Source organism: Pseudorasbora parva, chromosome 20 (genome assembly GCF_024679245.1).
Source record: "Pseudorasbora parva isolate DD20220531a chromosome 20, ASM2467924v1, whole genome shotgun sequence".
In the NCBI taxonomy this organism is placed as follows: domain Eukaryota; kingdom Metazoa; phylum Chordata; class Actinopteri; order Cypriniformes; family Gobionidae; genus Pseudorasbora; species Pseudorasbora parva.
Window position 1 is genome coordinate 16,853,967 of NC_090191.1, and position 19,964 is coordinate 16,873,930.

The 19,964-nt window shown below is 36.7% G+C and overlaps 1 protein-coding gene across 1 annotated transcript in view; it reads left to right on the top strand.

The window, feature by feature from the left end:
- The window catches only part of ptprr (protein tyrosine phosphatase receptor type R), a 39,482-nt gene that overhangs the window by 3,592 nt on the left and 15,926 nt on the right, over window positions 1-19,964 (top strand). The window contains exons 3-6 of the mRNA XM_067427401.1: window positions 4,428-4,571; window positions 11,689-11,799; window positions 16,627-16,976; window positions 18,444-18,633. Coding sequence (XP_067283502.1) covers window positions 4,428-4,571; window positions 11,689-11,799; window positions 16,627-16,976; window positions 18,444-18,633 — 795 coding nt within the window. The remainder of the gene's footprint in view (window positions 1-4,427; window positions 4,572-11,688; window positions 11,800-16,626; window positions 16,977-18,443; window positions 18,634-19,964) is intronic.

Sequence of the window (19,964 nt, forward strand, 5' to 3'; positions counted from 1 at the left end):
ATGCTTAATCACTGAAACAAGCATGTTACTGACTATATCAAAACAAGTAACCAGATATAGCAGGCAACATGCCAGCAATGTTGCTAAGGAGTCACTCAGTGGCGAAGACTTTTATATTGAAAGGACTGAAACTTTTTATGAACACGGAACAAGACGCAACTTATAAATGCTTTGACTAGCACTGTTAGGCACAGGGAAACCCCTTAACTATTAAAAGGACAAGATATCATATCGGACAACTGATTTTTTATTATGAACATAAGACTGACCTGAAGGAAAATGCTAAACTCACTCACTCAATCACTCTCTCACACAATTCTCTACCTAATACAGTAAGGCTTCGTCCGAAATCGAATACTTCTCTACTATACAGTATGTGAAAAACAGTATGGCAACAGAGTAGTATGTCCGAATTCATAGTATTCGAAAAACAGTAGGCGAAAATGACCTAATACTTCCAGCGAGATTCTGAAGTGTGCATACGAAGGACACTTTACTATCCCATGAGGCAGCGGGAGACAATTTATGAATGGAGGTGAAGGGACGCAACTAACGCTGTTAGGTCACTTGATAACAACAACATGGCAGACGTAGTATGTCCGGAATACATTCATACTACGCTCATTCATACTATTTAGAATTTACTTATTTAACGGTCACAAAGTTCATTGAAATTCAAATGTAGTACTCACGTAGTACGCATTTTCGGACGTAGCCTAAATCTTCTATGAACAATATCAGTGAGAACAAACATATGTTTATGTTGCTAAGAGTGGTTGCTATGGGTGTTGTGTAGTGATACACAGAACTTTTTGGATGAATCGGTCATAGTCGTATTTTATCGTGAATAAAACGCAGCTATTGACAAATCAGAATCAAGGACTGGAAGTAAGCGTTTTATAAAGCATATTAAAAACACCACATAGACATAGAGTATAAACAACTTGATTTTCACCACAGGGTGTAAACATATTCAAGGGTGAATTGTTCACAATAGGATCTACAAAGTCACGTGAACTTTAAAGTAACAACACACCTCATGTTTTGTTGCATGATTGGAGGTTTTTTATTTTATATGCTATGTTATATAGTTTAGGGATATGGGTAACAGTAATAGATATACTTGCCGTATCAACACCTCTCATAAAAATGAATAGGTTTGACATTGAGTTTGGCACTGAACATTTTGGCAACAGTATGTACCAGCTTGAATGATGTGTATATGTGAGTATTACAGTGAGGAGGATGTGTTTTATGTTGGAGTGAGATGAACTCTTTCACCCTCAGAGCCAATTACACTAATGCACCTGATGCGAGACCTCTGGAAGCTTCCCCACTCCCACGAGGTGTCCAAAAAAATCAATCACAGCTCGCATATATCACCACTTCAGCGCACAGCACTGCCTGTGAGAGCCACACATTTATATATTTATTTGCTTTAATGCCGGTGAAGCTTAATATGGGATGTACTTAGCACACAAAAGGTCACTGCAATTTGCCTGTCAAAATTAATGCAGGTTTGAGAACTACTTCAGTGTGGGTGGTAATTAAAGTCAACATGAAATCAACATCGACCCTGCTTATGTCATGAATGGCCTGTTTTCTGTGCTTTCAGTTTGAGCCACATTAGTCCCTCATGGCTTATACCTGCACATAGCCTTTGCACATAGTATAGCTCTTGGCTGTGTCCAAAATCACCCCCTATATATTTACATAGTGCACTTTTTGAGAAGACAACCATTTGTATTTTTTTCCAAACCCCTATTGGAAATGATTAAATTCACTAATCCCATAATGCACCTCAAAAACGACTGTACAACCGATGTACACTTCCCATGCACTGTGAGCATTGCTCTGAATGAATTCATTCATCTCGCTAGAAGAGGACATCTGCAGTATAACTCGGCGTCCAAACTCACTCACTCATTTTTATTTATCCCTTCAGTGGACTGTATTTGTGACCCTGGACCACAAATCCAGTCATCGGTTGCACGGGTATATTTGTGGCAATATGGATGGGTCAAAATTATCGATTTTATTTTTATAACAAAAATCATTTGGATATTAAGTAAAAATCTTGTTCAATGAAAATATTTTGTAAAGTTCCTACCATAAATATACAAAAAAAATAAAAAATCATTAGTTCAATGTCCAGTGTTCAGTTTATTTATAAAGCACATATTAATACAACGAAAGTTGACCACAGTGTGTTGTACAAGGGACAAGACAAAATAATGATATCACATTCAAATTCTATAATATTACAGCACATAGTCACAAATAAAGCCTTAAAATCAATGAAGCAAAGATAAAATAAAATAAAAACTGTTAACAGATTTTAAGTGTTGTTTAAACTTTCCAAGAGTGGAACACTGCCGTATATATTGAAGTAACCCATTCCACAGCCTATTACTTCATTTGGACAAACTTTAAAGGTTATTTTCTCAATATTTAGATTTTTTTACACCCTCAGATTCCAGATTTGCCAAATATTTTCCTATCCTATAGGAAACCTCACATCATTTAAAAGCGTTTTCAGCTTTGATATGATGTATAAATCTCAATTTAAAAAAATTGACTCATATGACTGGTTTTGTGGTCCAGGGTCACATTTGTGGAGTAATGTAGGGAATAGTGAATGAGGGTATAGGGGTGATTTCATATGCAGACATTTTGTTTTCTATAAGGCTGTTTGATTCAAGGTGTTTCAGGGTTGACTCCAAATCTCACCTAAACACACTACATATATTGTTTTTTCTAACTCGAAGAATTACACTCAGTTTGTTATAACAACACACATTTACACTGGGCACAAGTGGCATTGTGTGACAAAAGCAAATAGAAACCATTAGTGATTCTGATTCTCCCATAAGGGCTTCACCTGTAAGTTCTGTTTTTGTGATGTTTGAGTCGGAGGAGGCATGAAACAGACTGTAAAAAAAGTCGGATGACAGACCTTCACTCTCTTCCATAGTGAAGCCACCAGTGTCCATATATGGTACTTACATCTTGATTCTCGAAATCTGCGCAGCAATGAGCATGTATGGTGGAGCCACAATATCAAGGTCCCACCCACACTCCCGCAGAATCGGTTAATACAGTTTATTGCAGAACAACTCAATATGTCAGTGTGAAATAAACAGTTATGGAAACGTAGAAATTAAAGTTAAAGCTCCAATCTCATTCTGAAGATCCAGAAAAAAGTCACCTCAGTGACTACTTCACTCAGAGTAGGTGTCAATCTCAGCTGTCAATCATGGTAACAGTCCCGTTTACAAAACCAAACTTTTTCAAAGAATGAACACTTGAACCAACATCAGCTTGATAAAAACCGCCTCAAATGACATAAGCCATTTTTTGTGTAATTAGATTTAGTTTGTAACTGTTTAGTTTGTCTTACATCCCAATTACTTTACATGGACTGCATAAACTGCATCCAGCCACCTGGGGGTGATCGAGAGCTTCACTTTTCAGGACTCGTGTTGCACACTTGGGCGCAGTGCAATTTTACAAACGTAGCATTTAGCAAAGACAATTACCGTCAACTCAAGATAGAAACACAGGGCAATACAAGTAAAAATAATCAACTAAACAAGACACGGGTGAAGAACATAATCAGTAACCATAGCAACAGTCAGACAAGCTCCCCATAGCACACCACAGGACTGTAAGGGTGTACTCACACTAAGGGTGACTGACACAGTGAAGTTACTTATTATCCAGTAGGCTTTTTGATATATAAATAAGGTCATGTGCTGATGTTCATCTCTCTGGCATCAGAAAGCTGCAGAAGTTTAGAAATAATATTTGTTGCAGCTTAGTTTCAATAAAAGCTCTTTGGAAGTTCTAGCTTCTGAAAGTGACAGTTTTTCATTGTTTTCACTGTACAAAAATCTTTTCTCAAAAGATCAAGGAAAATTTGATTCCTTGTGATGTAGGCCTTTAAAGCGATGCAAACGTTTAATCTTTCATTGCATCACACAGGGTTGCCCCTGTTCTTCTGCTGCTCTCAGTTCCCATTGTGGTTTGGGAGAGACAGCCAATGAAAGGTTTTGTTTTAAAAGTTTTCTTATGATCTTTGATGTTAGTTCCTTTATCAGAAAGATGTGAGGCTGTAGCTTCTGCTCCCACCACAAGGGGGCAGCATCCCCAATCACTCTTGGCCAATATTTCCTGTGTAGATATGCAGTCTGGTAACACACTTATTGTGAAGTCTTGTTAGTTTAGTTGTAATCTTAGACAGCAGTTTATTTTTGGAAAATATGACCATTATTTAAAATCAGCATTAGTCATTTCATAAATCAGTTATTTACAGTATAATGTATAAATTCTGTATTATATATTTTTGCATGAGCTTTAAAACGGTTCTGTTGATTCTAAATGTCTTATAAAGGATATTTTTCATACACCATTCTTCATGTTTTTAGGAGGAAAATGATGACATAGAACTGTATGTGTCGTCTGTTGGAGTATCAGAACCCATGACCCATGAGGAAATGATTCAATTGCTCAACATCAACACCCTTCACCACAGCTCTGGGCCGCTTGCAACCACTGAGGCGTCCACTGAGGTTTGTGGCCTAACTGCTCTAGTAAGATCCTATACAACAACAACAAAAAATCTTAAAATCTTAAAAATTGATTTATTGTAATAAATACATAAATATATGTATGTGTGTGTCCTCCATATTTCAGTCTAAGAAAATACATCCATGTCACATTTGAGGAAAAACATCTTGGATTTTTTTGGGGGTTATGAATATAACCATGTACCCTGAGAAGGGGAACAAGACACTGCATCCTAAGAGAATATAGGGAACGCCTCCAGTGTGACCGATGTCTAAAGCACGACTATCATGCCTATGATGACACTACCGGTGTGACCAGAGTATAAAAGAATGCCTGTAGTACACATCAACAACTTCTTTATTTTAAGAAGGTGCGGGCAGGCATAACCGCACCGCAGCATGGCAGCAAGACCTACTGTCTATTTCCCCTTCTCAGGGAACCATGGTTACAATGCCCACAGATGTCAATGACTTCAGAGTTGGAAATGGAGCTAGGTCTGGAGCAAGCCTGCCGGACTCATGTTGAAAACTGAAGCCAAAACATCTTGATCGTCCCCAGCTGGTTGGTTCCAGTATAGCTCATAACCCCTGCCCCTCCATGTATTCTGGACAAACAAACTAAACAATCAAATTATCAAATATTTTATTTTACAAAGGTGGCTTCTATCATTTTCCCAAAAACTACATTTCAACATTTCTGTGAGAGTGTGTCATCACTTTTGATATCCCGGCTCTACTTACTGCTCAGTCCCAAAGATTTCAGCGCCATATTCAGACTTTGGCGGCTTCACTTTTCTTCAGTGGAAAGTAGTGAAGACATGTTGTCCATATTTTTTATGGTCTATGGTCCGGAGTCACAGTTCCCTTGCTCCAGAGGTTACACTGCAGCGGCTGTTGTGACTCTGTTCCCTAGGGCCAGAAACCCCGGCTGCATACCCTTGGGCAGACCTCAGGGCCTGGTATTCTTCCGAATACCTTCAAGGGAATATGGCCAAGGATAAGGACTAACTTCAGGGTAAAATACACCCCAGACAAAGTGGAGGTCTCAGGAGAACCAATTCCAAAACTAAAGGAGACCTAGCAACACTAGTTCAAAAAATTACCATCAAGGAGGCTTGCAAAGAGCCATACTATTCGAGGGGAGCTCTAAGAACAGAGGCCTCAGCAGGACAACTCTCTAAAGAGAGAGGAGGTTTTGCTACGTTCTGTGCTAAGGACTGGTTACCAAAGAGGCTTAAAAAAGAGCCTGAAAACTCAACACTGCTATCCAAGCTAAACTCAGGGGAGTGGAGGCCTCAGCAAACCGAGCTCTCTCATAGGAAGTCAGGAATCCTACTATTAAGGAGTCCACTAACAATCAACCATGAGTACATTGCCTCCAAGAGGGGTCAGCTGAATGCTAGCTATGACCACTCAGAAACAAATGTCTTTGTAGGATTGCAAGACTCCAGAAACTCCCAAAGGTGCCTTACGCCTTCGTAAACTGCTGCGGAAAAAAACACACTTCTTGTTGGGTTCTCAAGATTGAAAGAGTTTATCCCAGTGACTAGAGGACATGATTTCAAGATCAAAATCAGGGGGAGGGTTCTGCAAACAAGTGCGAAAAAACGTTTCTGGTCAGATTCAAGAGATACCCAGCTGAAACGGCAGATCTAATAATAACACCTGCCTTAACTCTCTCTGCATCTAATTCCTCAGAATTACACATCACACATAAGTGACAGAGCAAACCATTGGAACAGAGAGTTTCCCTGCAAAATTATATCTGGTATCTGTTCGAACCTGGTAGTGTCGCCTGGCAAATGTTATTGTCTTATTTAGACATATGCTTCACCGGTCACACTGGAGGGAATTTTATTTGTTTTTTGTGAAAGAAGATTTGAATAAAAATCAGCAAGGAACATACTTCACAATTGTCACGTGTAGTCAGTTTGGTTTCATTTTCACTGTGTTCCGTTCCTGTTTTACCTGCCTGAGTTCCTAGTTAGATTCCTTGGTTATTTCCTTGGTAATTAGCTCTCCACCTGCTCTGTTTTACCTTGATTACCCTTTCTGTGTATTTAAACCCCCAAGTTGGGTCTGTTCACTGTCTGGTATAGTCTATATAAATTAATGTGGTTGTGTTTAAGTTATCTTCTGTGATCTCCTTGACTTACCATATATGGTTTTCATGGTTGCCTTGTCAAGGGCACTTCTCTCTGCACCAATGTCGATTTTGCTCTTCCCTCCTACAAAAGACACTACACAATGAACTTCTGAACAGGGTACAGAGGATATACACTATATGCTTCTGATTAGTTTTGGAATTCTTGATTTTTTTTGTTCACAGTGGAACTATAACCTAGGTATGTTGGATTTTAAAGATATTTATTGGTCATATTTTTTGGACAGTCCAGTAAAAAAACTAATAATGGAGGAGAGGGAAAATTAGCCTTTTTTTACACGTCTGCATTGCATTGCACTTTTGCATTTGGGGATGGCCAGACAAATATTCCTACTGGCATCAAAATACCCGTGAAACAGCAGAAAGATCAGGGTGATGCCACAGACCAATAAAAGTGCAGATGGGAATGGAAAGTTCTGTGGTAATCTACTGATAACACACACACAAAAAAAAAAAACACAGATGAAGCAGCTCATTTGAATATCACAATCTGTCAAGAGCAGTGGAAACTACTGTAGGGTCATGAAAGGATACATTTTTCTGCCAAATAATTAAGAGATGAAGAGCTGTTGGTGAATTTTCATCCATTTACATTCTAAACGAGCTGAGACAATTCTCTCTATTCTACCCCACACTCTCTGTTCTCTAAAACTGTTGGAGAAAATAAAGGGATAGTTGAATCTCACAAGGGCTAATTCACTTAAGCTACTTAAATTAATGGGGTTCTCCACCCAAAAAGGTAAATGATCTCTCCCAGACGAATATACCATTCTTTTTTCTTCTTCTATGGAACATAAAAAGATTTTTAGAAAAATAATCCATCTCAGTGACTCCAGGTAAGAAACCTAACAAAATGAACAACAGTAATTAGGCATGCTCATAATTAACCGGGTAATTGTTACACAGCATTAAGATTCATTCAAACAGTTTAAAAGTAATTTGTCAAGAAAATGTGAAAATGTTTGCTGCTTAGTTAAAAAATATGCCGCAATATGCCACACATAAAAAAACTGTAACTTTTGATAAAAAACAAAACAAAACAAAACAGATGTTGCGTAGAATTCACATTTATTATTTCAGTAAATACCAGTAGGCCTAAATGAAGTGAAATGCAGGGGCACCAGCAGGTAAAGTTACAGCAGGGCGCTACGTCTCTCGTTCCTAACCTGAGCCCCATTTACTTTTAACAGACCCACTAAAGCATGTGGTGGGTTTAGTGGGGGGCAACTGAAAATGAATGGGGGATGACTACATCACACTATGATTGGTTATGGCTGGATATGATTGGTTCACAAGATTAATCACGCCTCTTTTTTTATGCATGTTCTGCATTTGTGTATCAGTTTGAATGAACAAAATTATGCTGTTTGGGTAATTAATAAAAAAAAAAAAAGTAAACAGCTCTGCCACTTAGAAATTACCACTTTATTTCATGTCAAAATAAAATTTGAAATGGCCTGAAAACATGATGACTGTGGGCGGTATAAGTGAGCAATCAGCTAGGTGAAAATAAAGATTCTGTGACCAGTGTTTAACGAGTATGATGACTGATGATCAAAAATGAGTTGACTAATAAAGGGATAGTTCATATAAAAGATTAAAATGTACTCACAATTATATTAACATTATATATTTTACCATTTTAATTTATTATTATATCAAATCAAAGGAACTTTATTTATATAGTGCTTTTTACAAGTCTAATTGTTTCAAAGCAGCTTCACAGTGTTAACAGGATGATAAGGCAAAATAATTGAATTCGGCTGTACAGCCACTCTGCAGAAAACGGTGATGTTATCCAGCTAATTTCAGTTATCATATAGTGTCAATGGCTGATCATTAATATAGTTGAAATTTACGGAACCCAAACTCCTTTAGGGCCAGAATGGAGAGAAAAACCTTGGGAGAAACCAAGCTTAGTCGGGGTCCCAGTTCTCCTCTGGCCGACGAACAGACGGTGTATGATTATAATTCTGGCAACATTGCAGGTTTTAAGGCATATTAGGTAAATATATTTGTAAGATTATTCGAAAGATTGGAGTCGTAATGCCAGAGACGGGTTTATATGTCGTACATTATAAAGTACGTTTATGTCCTTGAACGTAGGTCACATTTTCAGAGCTCTATATTGATTCTAAAGCAGCACTTTACATTACTAATCCATTTCCAATTAGCTCAGTGCCTTTTAGTTACTGAATATCAACATATTACAATGAGTTTCAAAATAATTGAAACACTTTTACATTATACTGTGTACTATAGTCATTTACATGGTGTGCAGGTTAGTCTGGAATGTGACTTGACCCGATAGTTCACATCTGTGTTTTTACCCTACTGGTTCTTGTTTTTTGCCTGAGGTCTTTGCCATGGCTGATCAAAACTATTCTATTTTTCAGTTTTACAGTGTGGTTGTGTACACACTGCTGAAGCACATTTATGTTCAAACAGCATGTGAAAGTGAATTTTGCATAAAAGATCCCTTTTCAAATAAACAAAAACTTGACTTGAAACATGAACTTGAACAAAATAGCAGTTACAGGGAACAAAGCTAGACAAAGGAACAATGAAACATGAAGGCTTATACACAGACTAATGATTGTCAAGATACCTGTGCATGATCAAGACAATGAACCAGTCTGACTTCATCTGCGGCTGGAAGTAACCGATCGGCGATAGTTGCCACTTGCAGTTGCGGAGGAGCAGAAAACAGAGACGTTAAGTCGGACACTTTCCGCTGTTCATGGAAATGAAGTGGTTGTCAGAGACATTTTCAGAGAGTAATTTTTTTGCTAAACATGAAACGATATAACATCACGACTACATGAAAAGAGCTTTTACTGTTATAAAAATACAGATTTGTGAGCATTAGTGGAATTGAAGGTTTCAAAATAAACACAAAACACATGATTGTTGTCATGCGTTCAATCTGGCCAAATCGTGGAACAGCTGTGTCCTCATCAGAGCTCTCGCTCCTTGATGCCATACGTCACAGTTACGTGGAGTCAGCGCTGTCTCAAGTCAGACAAAACTGCTTCATGTCAGCCGCCGATCGGACTCCGCAGCGCTGCATGAAATCGAACAAGCCTAATGACAAAACAAAAACGATGAACACATGACAAGAGCTACCAATCAGAGAAAGACACAAGACCACGAAGAGCAAGAGGAACATGACTAAAAAAATAAGTGTGTTCGAGTTAAAGCGGCACTGCACAGACTATTATTATTGTGTACATAAAGATAAAAATGTGTCATAATGGATAGTCAAGTCAAGGAAAACGCTATATTTATATAGCGCATTTACAATGACAATTGTTTCAAAGCCGCATCACAGTGTTAAACAGGACAATATTGCAAAAAAAAATTATTTGGCTGTACAGTCGTTCTGGAGAAAATGGTGATGACAGAACATGTGCTTAGATCATTAAAATAGTGCCTTGTTGGTGCTAGAGGTCAGAGGAGAATAGGACGACTGATTTAAACTGATAGAAGAGAGACATTGACTGAAATAACCACTCGTTATAACCGAGGTATGCAGCAAAGCATTTGTGAAGCCACAAAACGCACAACCTTATGGCGGATGGGCAACAACAGCAGAAGATCCCACCTGGTACCACTCATCTTCACTAGAAATAGGAAAAAGACGCTACAATTTGCACAAGGTCACCAAAATTGGACAGTTGAAGACTGGAAACTTTTTGCCTGGTCTGATGAGTCTCGATTTCTGTTGAGACATTCAGATGGTAGAGTCAGAATTTGGCGTAAACAGAATGAGAACATGGATCCATCAGGCCATGTTACCACTGTGCATGCTGCTGGCGGTGGTGTAATGGTGTGGGGGATGTTTTCTTGGCACAGTTTAGGCCCCTTAGTGCCAATTGGGCATTGCTTGAATGCCATGGACTACTTTAGCATTGTTTCTGGCCATGTCCATCCCTTTATGACCACCATGTACCCATCCTCTATTGGCTACTTCCAGCAGGATAATGCTCGAGTCACAAAGCTTGAATAATTTCAAGTTTGTTTTTTGAACATGACAATGAGTTCACTGTACTAAAATGGCCCCCACAGTCACCAGATCTCAACCCAATAGAGCATGTCTGGGATGTGGAACGGGAGCTTCGTGCACTGGATGCTCATCCCACAAATCTCCATCAACTGCAAGATGCCATCCTATCAATATGGGCCAACATTTCTAAAGAATGCTTTCAGCACCTTGTTGAATCAATGTCACGTAGAATTCAGACAGTTCTGAAGGCGAAAGGGGGTCAAACACAGTATTAGTGTGGTGTTCCTAATAATCCTTTAGGTTAGTGTATATATATATATATATGTGTGTGTAATTACAATTATATGACTATACGTTATGTAGACCTTACATACAAGTTCTCTTCAACTCTGAAAACGCATCATATAGGACATATTTGATGTTGATGATGTGTTGTGATGCATTATTGTCTTAATATTAATATAATAAAATACTTAATATTTATGTAATTACTGTACAGATTTTTCAAAATATTTAGCTTTTTTTGCAATATGACAAGTACATTTTTTAAGTACAGGGTTCTTTCATGTAATATCTCCGTTAATATGAGATCATTATTAATTGTTATAAAACAAGATAACGTTGAATATAGCATGTCACCTCTCATGACCCTGCTGTCAACTACCGAAGAACAGGTGCATGTGCGTTGCAAGACATTTCATTCAGTGTGTGTGTCTGTGTGTGTTTGTGTGTGTGCGTGGGCAGGTTTAGGGGTGGAGTCAGCCACTGTCAAGCTCAATGTCTTCCTTAAGATCGCACTTGTTGATCCTTGTATCACTTTTACACAGTCACAGTATAAATGCATGTTATGGCTCTCGAAAATCACACCCGATGCAGCATGCAGATCAGATGAGGTTTGACATTGCTGGGTCTGAACACCGCTGAAGTTCTTTTGTTTCTGTTTTGAACAGAAGAATGTTTTCAAAGACCACCATGAGAAGAACAGCATCTGGGGTAAAGACGGCTTCTACGTGCTGGTTATTTGCCTCACAATATTCATCATCATCCTCACCTGTTTAATGGTACGTATCTCTCAGTCTCCTACCATACAGTTGATTTGAATAGTATACAATGCCTTGAGGGAAGATTAATGAAATGCTCTTTATCATCTAATGGATTTATTTTTTACTTTGTCTTAGATATCCTAAAATTCCTTTATAGAAATAGAAAGAGATTCAAATGAGTAGAGTTGTCATATAGTAAGATGATAACACTTGTAATGACAACTCAATGAGAAAAGTTTAAGTTCGTATTAAGATCTTCTGATATCTCGTCAAGTTTGATCTCCCCTGTGATTAAAAGTAGATACGAGTGAGATAGCTGGGGTTTTTAATCAGGAGAAACATCTGAGAAGCAGGAAATCTAGGTTAAAGTTTCTATTTGCTCTCCATTCCATCTCAGTGCTATCTTGCAGAAACAAATAAGATTTTAAAGATACCTCATTTCTGATTTGCCTGTCCTACTATTGAATTGCTGAAACTACTATTGTCCTACTATTTAATATTTAATTGAATTTATTGACTCGGAACAGTTAAAATACTTCCTGATTCACTCTTGTCTCAGCAAACACCCTCGCGAAGCAAACACCAACAGTCATTAAGATTAAAACCGAGATCGTTCGAGTCTGTACACACTGAAGGCACTCAATGGGTTTTGTGAAAAGACCTTAACAGAAGCAGAGACACAGGATATGATACAGAAAGAGTCATTGCAAAACGGATGTATTGTGGCAAAGGAAGTCGCATGGTTTCCTCTGGTGGTTCAGCACTTTAAAAGGATCAGCACTGCCATCTTGGTCACACCTGACTCCGCCCTCTGATTGGTCGATGTTTGCTCTTAATGTTTTAAGCCTCTCTTAAGTCTGGTGATGACATCATAGCAGGTCCTCAGAGCACCCGCACTCTCTTGCACTGACGGACTGAAGAGCTTAAGGAATAATTACCACGTTAAGCTGTGAGCCGCTCACAATAACAGGGACTGCTGAAGCATTATTATAGCACTGTGATTCTGTAAATATTTGGACAGTTTTTAAACTCTTTAAAGCAAACGGACCACCAAATAGGATGATCCTTTTTGTGAGTGGCACAACTTCTAACTTTCTATTTCTATTTATATTGTGAAAGATCAAAATATTATAATTATGGTAACATATTGTCTGAAAAAAAAAAAATTGTACTGTGACTGAAAGAAACTTAAATGGCTATGATCTCATAATAAAATTGTGTTTCATTTCATGATATTAGTAACAATAGGTTAATTGTAACCAGGTTTATTATCATTAACTAAAACTAACTGAAATAAACCTAAAACTAAATAAAATATACATATTAGTTAAAAAAACTAAAACATTTCAGTTTAAAGGACAAGTTAACATTTGCAATTCTTTTAGTTTAGTTTATTACTAATATTTAAAAAGTAATAAAATGACAAATGCACATAATGAAATGACTAAAAATAAAATTAAACTAAAAGTAACATGAAAAATATAAAATATATAATGAAAAATATAAAATATTCAATATATTAATTAAACTATAATAAAACAACTAAAACAACACTGATTGTAACACATTTTATATAATTTAACTGCACTGAACATTATTTTAAACATTTTTATATATTTTTTTATTTATTTAACTTTTTAACCCCTGCCCCCCCCCCCATTATAAGAGTGATTTAAAAATTATTGTGATTTAAATTATTGCCTTGTTTAAATGTAAAAAAATGCACTTTTTATGTTGCAGAAGGCATGTGGTGTTTTTGATTATTGAGTAACAACACCTTATTCTATTGTTCATTAATAATTCATTAATACACATCATTTAAATACTTGATTCTGATCAAACATGATATATTTTTAAGCAAATCAGTAGCATTCAAATTATAAATATAAAGTTCCATGAGATTTTATTTTGAACAATTTAAATGTACATTAACAAATAATCTACATTATTTATATTATCAACAGTATTTATAACATGCTTCTCTGTGAACTTCATGACAGACATTGACGTTGACGTATGTGTGAAGTGTGAACGCTGTGAGAGTTTGAATTGTGAAACCTGCTTTTTGCCCCTGTACAAAGTTTTGCAAGTTTCATTAGACAGTTCAAGAACCACATTAGTGTCCGGGGGGAAAAAAACGGAAATAAAAGTGTTGTTTGTACTATGCCACACAGCTCATTATTATGATGAGATAGAGACCTCTGGTGGAAAACCTGGGAATTCCTGTATACAGATGTGAACACATTTATTTTATGGTGAGAAAAAAAAAACACATTCACTCATATTTTAATAATTACCGATTTAGAGGCATTGCTAAAATAGATGTAAATGGCTTTTCCAACTAGATACATACTTTTAAAACCATGAGAAAAAAGATGACTGAATTAAATTATGACCCTCGACGCAATGTCGTATTTGCTTTAATCATGGACAGCCTGTTTTTTAATGAGATTCAGAGTTTAATGAAGATTATAATAAGACTGAAAGTATTCAATTTAAGAGACACTTTAAATTATGACGTAGAATAAAAAATACCGTACTTACAAATTACACATTTTTTTTGCAAATTTAATCAGTCAATGAATTAATTAATTTGTGAATTAATTCTGATAATAGGGTTATTACATCTAAATTGGGTCAATTTAAACATAAATCAGAAAACATTCATTGTGTTCCAGTCATTGTTTGTTACCTGAATTACCCTGCTTCTGTTAATGATCACCCTTGTGTATTTAAACCTTGTTTCATTGAGTGAATTTTTATGAAAGAATCTTACACTGTATCTTGTTGGGAGTATTAGCTGCTTAGAAAAAAAAACTGAAATGAAGCTAATGTTTAGAATGTCTAAAATTGCTTTTACCATCAAAAACCGGTGGGAAATGGTTGGATGTAAAGTTGTGGAAACTGGGACCACTTTACCAATAAAAACAACGTATGTTAAGTTTCATTTGAGAAATAGGTATTTGCAAACCTGACATACCTGAAAACATCTATACATCTATAAAACATTATATATATATATATATATATATATATATATATATATATATATATATATATATATATATATATATATATATATATATATATATATATATATATATATATATATATATATAAATATAAGCACATTTATATATAAGCACATTTATATATAAGCACATTTATATAAACATTTATATGTGTCCTGCATCTTCATGTGTGCATTGGTACTACAGTAACAGGGATTTGATCTTAACTTGTTTCTCATCTTATTCCATGAATGTTTTGTTTTTATGTGCAATTTTTAGGCAGATTTTAGTTTTGCTGTAAATAAGCTCTAAAAAGACAATAGTAAACAGTCATTATTCAGCTGAAGTCATTTAATTCAGATCCATTTAATAACTGTAAAGTTCATCAATTATGGAATGAGTTCAGTTCATCTATAAAGCAGCTTGTAGAAGCTCTATCAAGTCAAGTCAAGTCAAGTCAACTTTATTCATATAGCGCTTTTACAATGACGATTGTTTCAAAGCAGCTTCACAGTGTTAAACTGGACAATATTGCAACAAAATTTGATTCAGCTGTACAGTCGCTCTGGAGAAAACTGATTTTATCAGCTTAATTTCATTTATCATAGAGCGACAATGTTGGCAGATCAGTATTATAGATTATACAATTAATTAAGACTAAATTATTCAATTTAGTTGAATAACTGTGTGCCACTCAAGTCTTGATAAGTGAAGCTAAAGTGTCTGGTGGTTGGTCCCAGTAAAGGTCATAAACCCTGTCCCCTACATGTATTCTAATGGGAAGCAAGACAAACTAAACAATCAAATTACACTTCAAATAATTTCCCCCCAAAAATGGTTTCTGACATTTTTGGCAGTTTTTATCATGCTGATGTAAGTTCAAGTGTTTGTTTTTTAAAATAAGTTTGGGTTTAGTTAGTTATTTGATGCTATGAAAATGGGGGTGTGAAATCATGATTGACAGCTTCACTGAGCAAAGTAGTCACTGAGGCACCAAAATAATTTTTTTGGAGCTTTTGTTTGAATTTCTACATTTCCATAACTGTTTATTTCACACCGAGTTGTTAAGCAGTAAACTGCAGTTTTGATATTGCGGCTCTACTTCTTACTCTCTACTATGCAGACTTAGGTCCTGAGGTCACTACTGCATAGGCACATGTCCCAAATCAGCGCAAGATGTCAGCACCAGTCGGACATTGGCGGCTTCACTTTTCTACAATGGAAGATAGTGAAGGGGTGTTGTCCATCTTTTTTTAAAGTCTTTGGTCATCATTCAGCTCAGTTCACTTCTCATCCAATAGTGTCGAGTCAGTCATATTACTGAATATTAAGTGTCCACAAATAAGCAGGCCAAAAGGCAATAGTGCCAAGGAACCCAAACTCCATTGGTGTGAAAAAACTTGACTGGCCTGTACTGAGTCCTGACCTCAACCCAATAGAACACTTTTGGCATGAATTAGAGCAGAGACCTTCTCGTCTAACATCAGTACCTGACCTCACAAATGCGATTCTAAAATAACAGTCAAAAATCCTAATAAACACACTCCTAAACCATGTGGAAAGCCTTCCAAGAAGAGTTGAAGCTGTTATAGCTGCAAAGGGTGGCCCAACTCCATATTAAACCCTACAGACTGAGAATGGGATGTCATTAAAGGTCATGTGCATGTAAGACATCCCAAAACTTTTGGCAGCATACTGTATGTTGTACTGCTTTTTTGCTGAAAAAACATTATTACAGTTATCAGCATTAAAGTGAATGACATAAATTTGTTTACTTTTGGTGTTTAACTATCTGCAAGAAACATTTTTATAAAGTAATGTTTTCTGTCCTCAGGTGCTTTACAGAATAAAGGAGAAGGAATTATTGGCTCAACAGCTTAAAGACCCATTCCCACCTATCCGGGACGTCCAGCTGGCACCCATCCCTGTTCATGGTGCTCAGCCTCCTCTGACCATCAAGAACAGCATGGTCCAGGCCAACCAGACGTCCAAACCCAGTGCCACTCATTCTACCAGCAGCACAAACTCTCCATCCTGTAACGTCAGCATCCATCAAACTCTTTCCAGCGTGACGACGTCAGAGCCGCAGTGCCCACCCAGCCACCCTGTGGCTGAACTCAAACCCAGTGTGTCCTCCACACATTCACCCTTTAGAATGAAGCCTGTTGGAGGCCTTCAGGAGCGGTAAGACTTATTCTGTGCATTAAAGACTTGTACTTGTTCACTCACCCTTACGCTGTTTTAAACCCACATGATGTTGTTTTTCTGTAAACACAAAAAAGGAGAATTTCAGAAGCATCTTGTCACGGCAAGTTTGATTTAGTTTTTGGCAAATGCCATTCATTCATGTGTGATATAACCAAAGGTAAATGTGTGAAATGGAATTCTGTCCTGTCAAGAAACTAGATTTTAGTGATGTAATTGACAAATTTACAAGGACATTGAGGAAACATCTACATGTTAACAAATATTTTGTAGGTCAGTGAACAATTTTCTTTTGTAGAGTTCTATTGATCTGTGTTTTACTAAATATAAAAGTTCAATGGCAACAATGTCTAATTACAAATGGCAAATGGCATACAAAAAAGAAGCATTTAGTTTTTTTAGACAGTAAATGATTGCTGCAGCAGTGGGTATTATTCAAGACTATGTTCACTCTGCAGGCAAAAAGGGGCCCACATCCCAAAAATGATTGCTTATATGTGACAGATCAGATAATTTATAACAGTGTGAACAGTGCAAACCACATAGAATCAGCTGTGTTTTTTTTTTTTTTTTTTTTTTTTTGCACATGCGCATGCAGGTCAGTTCAGTCTGACAGTGGCCACATTTAAAAGATAATGTGAACAGCCAAAAAAATAAAATAAATAAATTATACAAAAAATAAAATGTAATAACATTACCTGTGTGTGTAAGGGTGAGTAAATGAGGGTGAGTAAAATGTGAAATGGGGTTTAGTGGGATGTAATTTTCTGGAAACTCCTAGACTGATGTTGTCAGTCAAGAAACATGAAAAATCACTTGCTTTAACATTTAAATAGTTTTACCTACAATCAACCTAGAATCATTAGGTTCAGTGTGGCATACCAAGTTGATCGATACCCACATTTTCCATGGCGGCCATTTTGGGCATCAGCCATTTTAAATTTTGACATAAAATAAAGTATTTAAAAGATACAGTAATAAAGTATCAGTACGAAACTGTGTATGTCATTGGCACCCTGCCCTTTGCGTACCTTAAAAATGAGTGCTTTACATTACATTTAAAAAACAATTTTTAGTCTTGAGACTGTTCTTGTTATTCTAAGAACTTTGTTACCAATTATCTCATATATTGCCAAACTTTTCAATTTACTTTGAAAACCTATTTTCTCAAACTTCTCTTCAAGCGATGGACCGATTTTCGCCAAATTTGGCTAATATAAACTTCAGATCATGCCAGCAAAAAGTTATGGATTTCGTTACATACTAAACATTGCTAAAATGTTGCTATGTGTTTTAGTCTGTTGTTACGGAATAGACAACATGACTTTAACATGCTGACTTTTCCCAGTAAGTGAAAGTAGATTGGGTTTACCACAAATTCTTGACTGTTTTGTTTTCTGTTATTTTTTTTCTCAAAAATTGCTGTTATTTCTCTGTCTCTCGCAGACGAGGCTCTAATGTTTCTCTGGTGCTGGATATGAGTGCTTTGGGTTCGGTGGAGCCTTTGAGTAGTGGGGTTGTGACCCCACGAGAGCGTGTGACTCAGGAATACCTGCAGTCTGCCAGTCGGGTACTGTCACGGCAACAGCTTCGTGAAATCACATTAAACACCCAGAGGCTACACGCAGAATTTGTCGTAAGTGACATACCAGTGCACCATTAATAAATACTTTAAGCATTAATGTTGTTCAACTTGACTTTTATGAGTCATGGGAATTACACATTTCGGGTTCAGTTAAGGTGTATTTCCTTGTCGCGTGTTGCTCGTGCACTTGTGGAATGGTAGCATGCAAATAAGATTATTTACTTTAATAAAACAAAGGTACAAATTCAAGAAGGTATAATGTAACACTGTGTTCTACAAAAACTACAGGCAAACGACTGAGAGGCTTACATAGACAACAAACTAAATTTAGACAGGGGGGATCTAATTAAGATTTTTAGAAACTCCGGTTGCAGTGTTGTCATATAGCCAGTGAAACGGGAGATTTTGTTTTGTAGCATTGGAGTGTGCGCTGTTATCTCCTTTGTTTGACATCTGATTTTGCGCCACTATCTCCTTTGTTTACATGAGGCGAGTCAGTGAAATGGCGTATGAAGTGAAAATGTTGCTGCTAATAACCGTGCTAACAGGGCTAATAACATGTAGATACATGCATAGTTCTCCCATTATATTGTGGAGCATAGGTGTTAGAATGCAATACTACGCAGGTCACTGCTTAAAGGATTAGTTCACCAAAAAATGAAAATGTTGTCATTAATTCCCCGTAAGACCTCCGTTCATCTTCAGAACACAAATAAAGATATTTTTGCTGAAATCCGATGGCTCAGACAGTCTTCATTGACACCAATGTCGTTTCCTCTCTCAAGACCATAAAAGGCACTAAAGAAGTCGTTACAAAGCCCATCTCACTACAGGGGCTCTATAATAATTTTTTGAAGTGACGAGAATAGTTTTTGTGCTCAAAAAAAGGAATAAAGACTTCTATAGTGATGGGCCAATTTCAAAACAAAGTTTCAAACCATTATGAATCAGTTTATCGATTCAAGATTTGGATCGCATGTCAAACCGCCAAACTGCTGAAATCATGTGACATTGGCGATCCGAATCATGAATCGATTCACTGATTCATAACGGTTCGAAACTTTGTTTTTTGTTTTTTGGGGGGGGGTTTGCCCACAAAATCTATTCTTGTCGCTTCATAAAATTATTGTAGAGCAACTGTAGTGAGATGGATTTTTTAACAATGTCTTTAGTGCCTTTTATGGTCTTGAGAGAGGAAATGATATTGGTGTCAATGAAAGCCTTTCTGAGCCATCGGATTTCAACAAAAATATCTTAATTTGTGTTCCGAAGATGAACGGAGGTCTTGCGGGTGTTGAATGACATTAGTGTAAGTAATTATTGACAGAATTTTCATTTTTGAGTGGACTAACCCTTTTTTCAGGCTTCTGATTGGCCAAAAT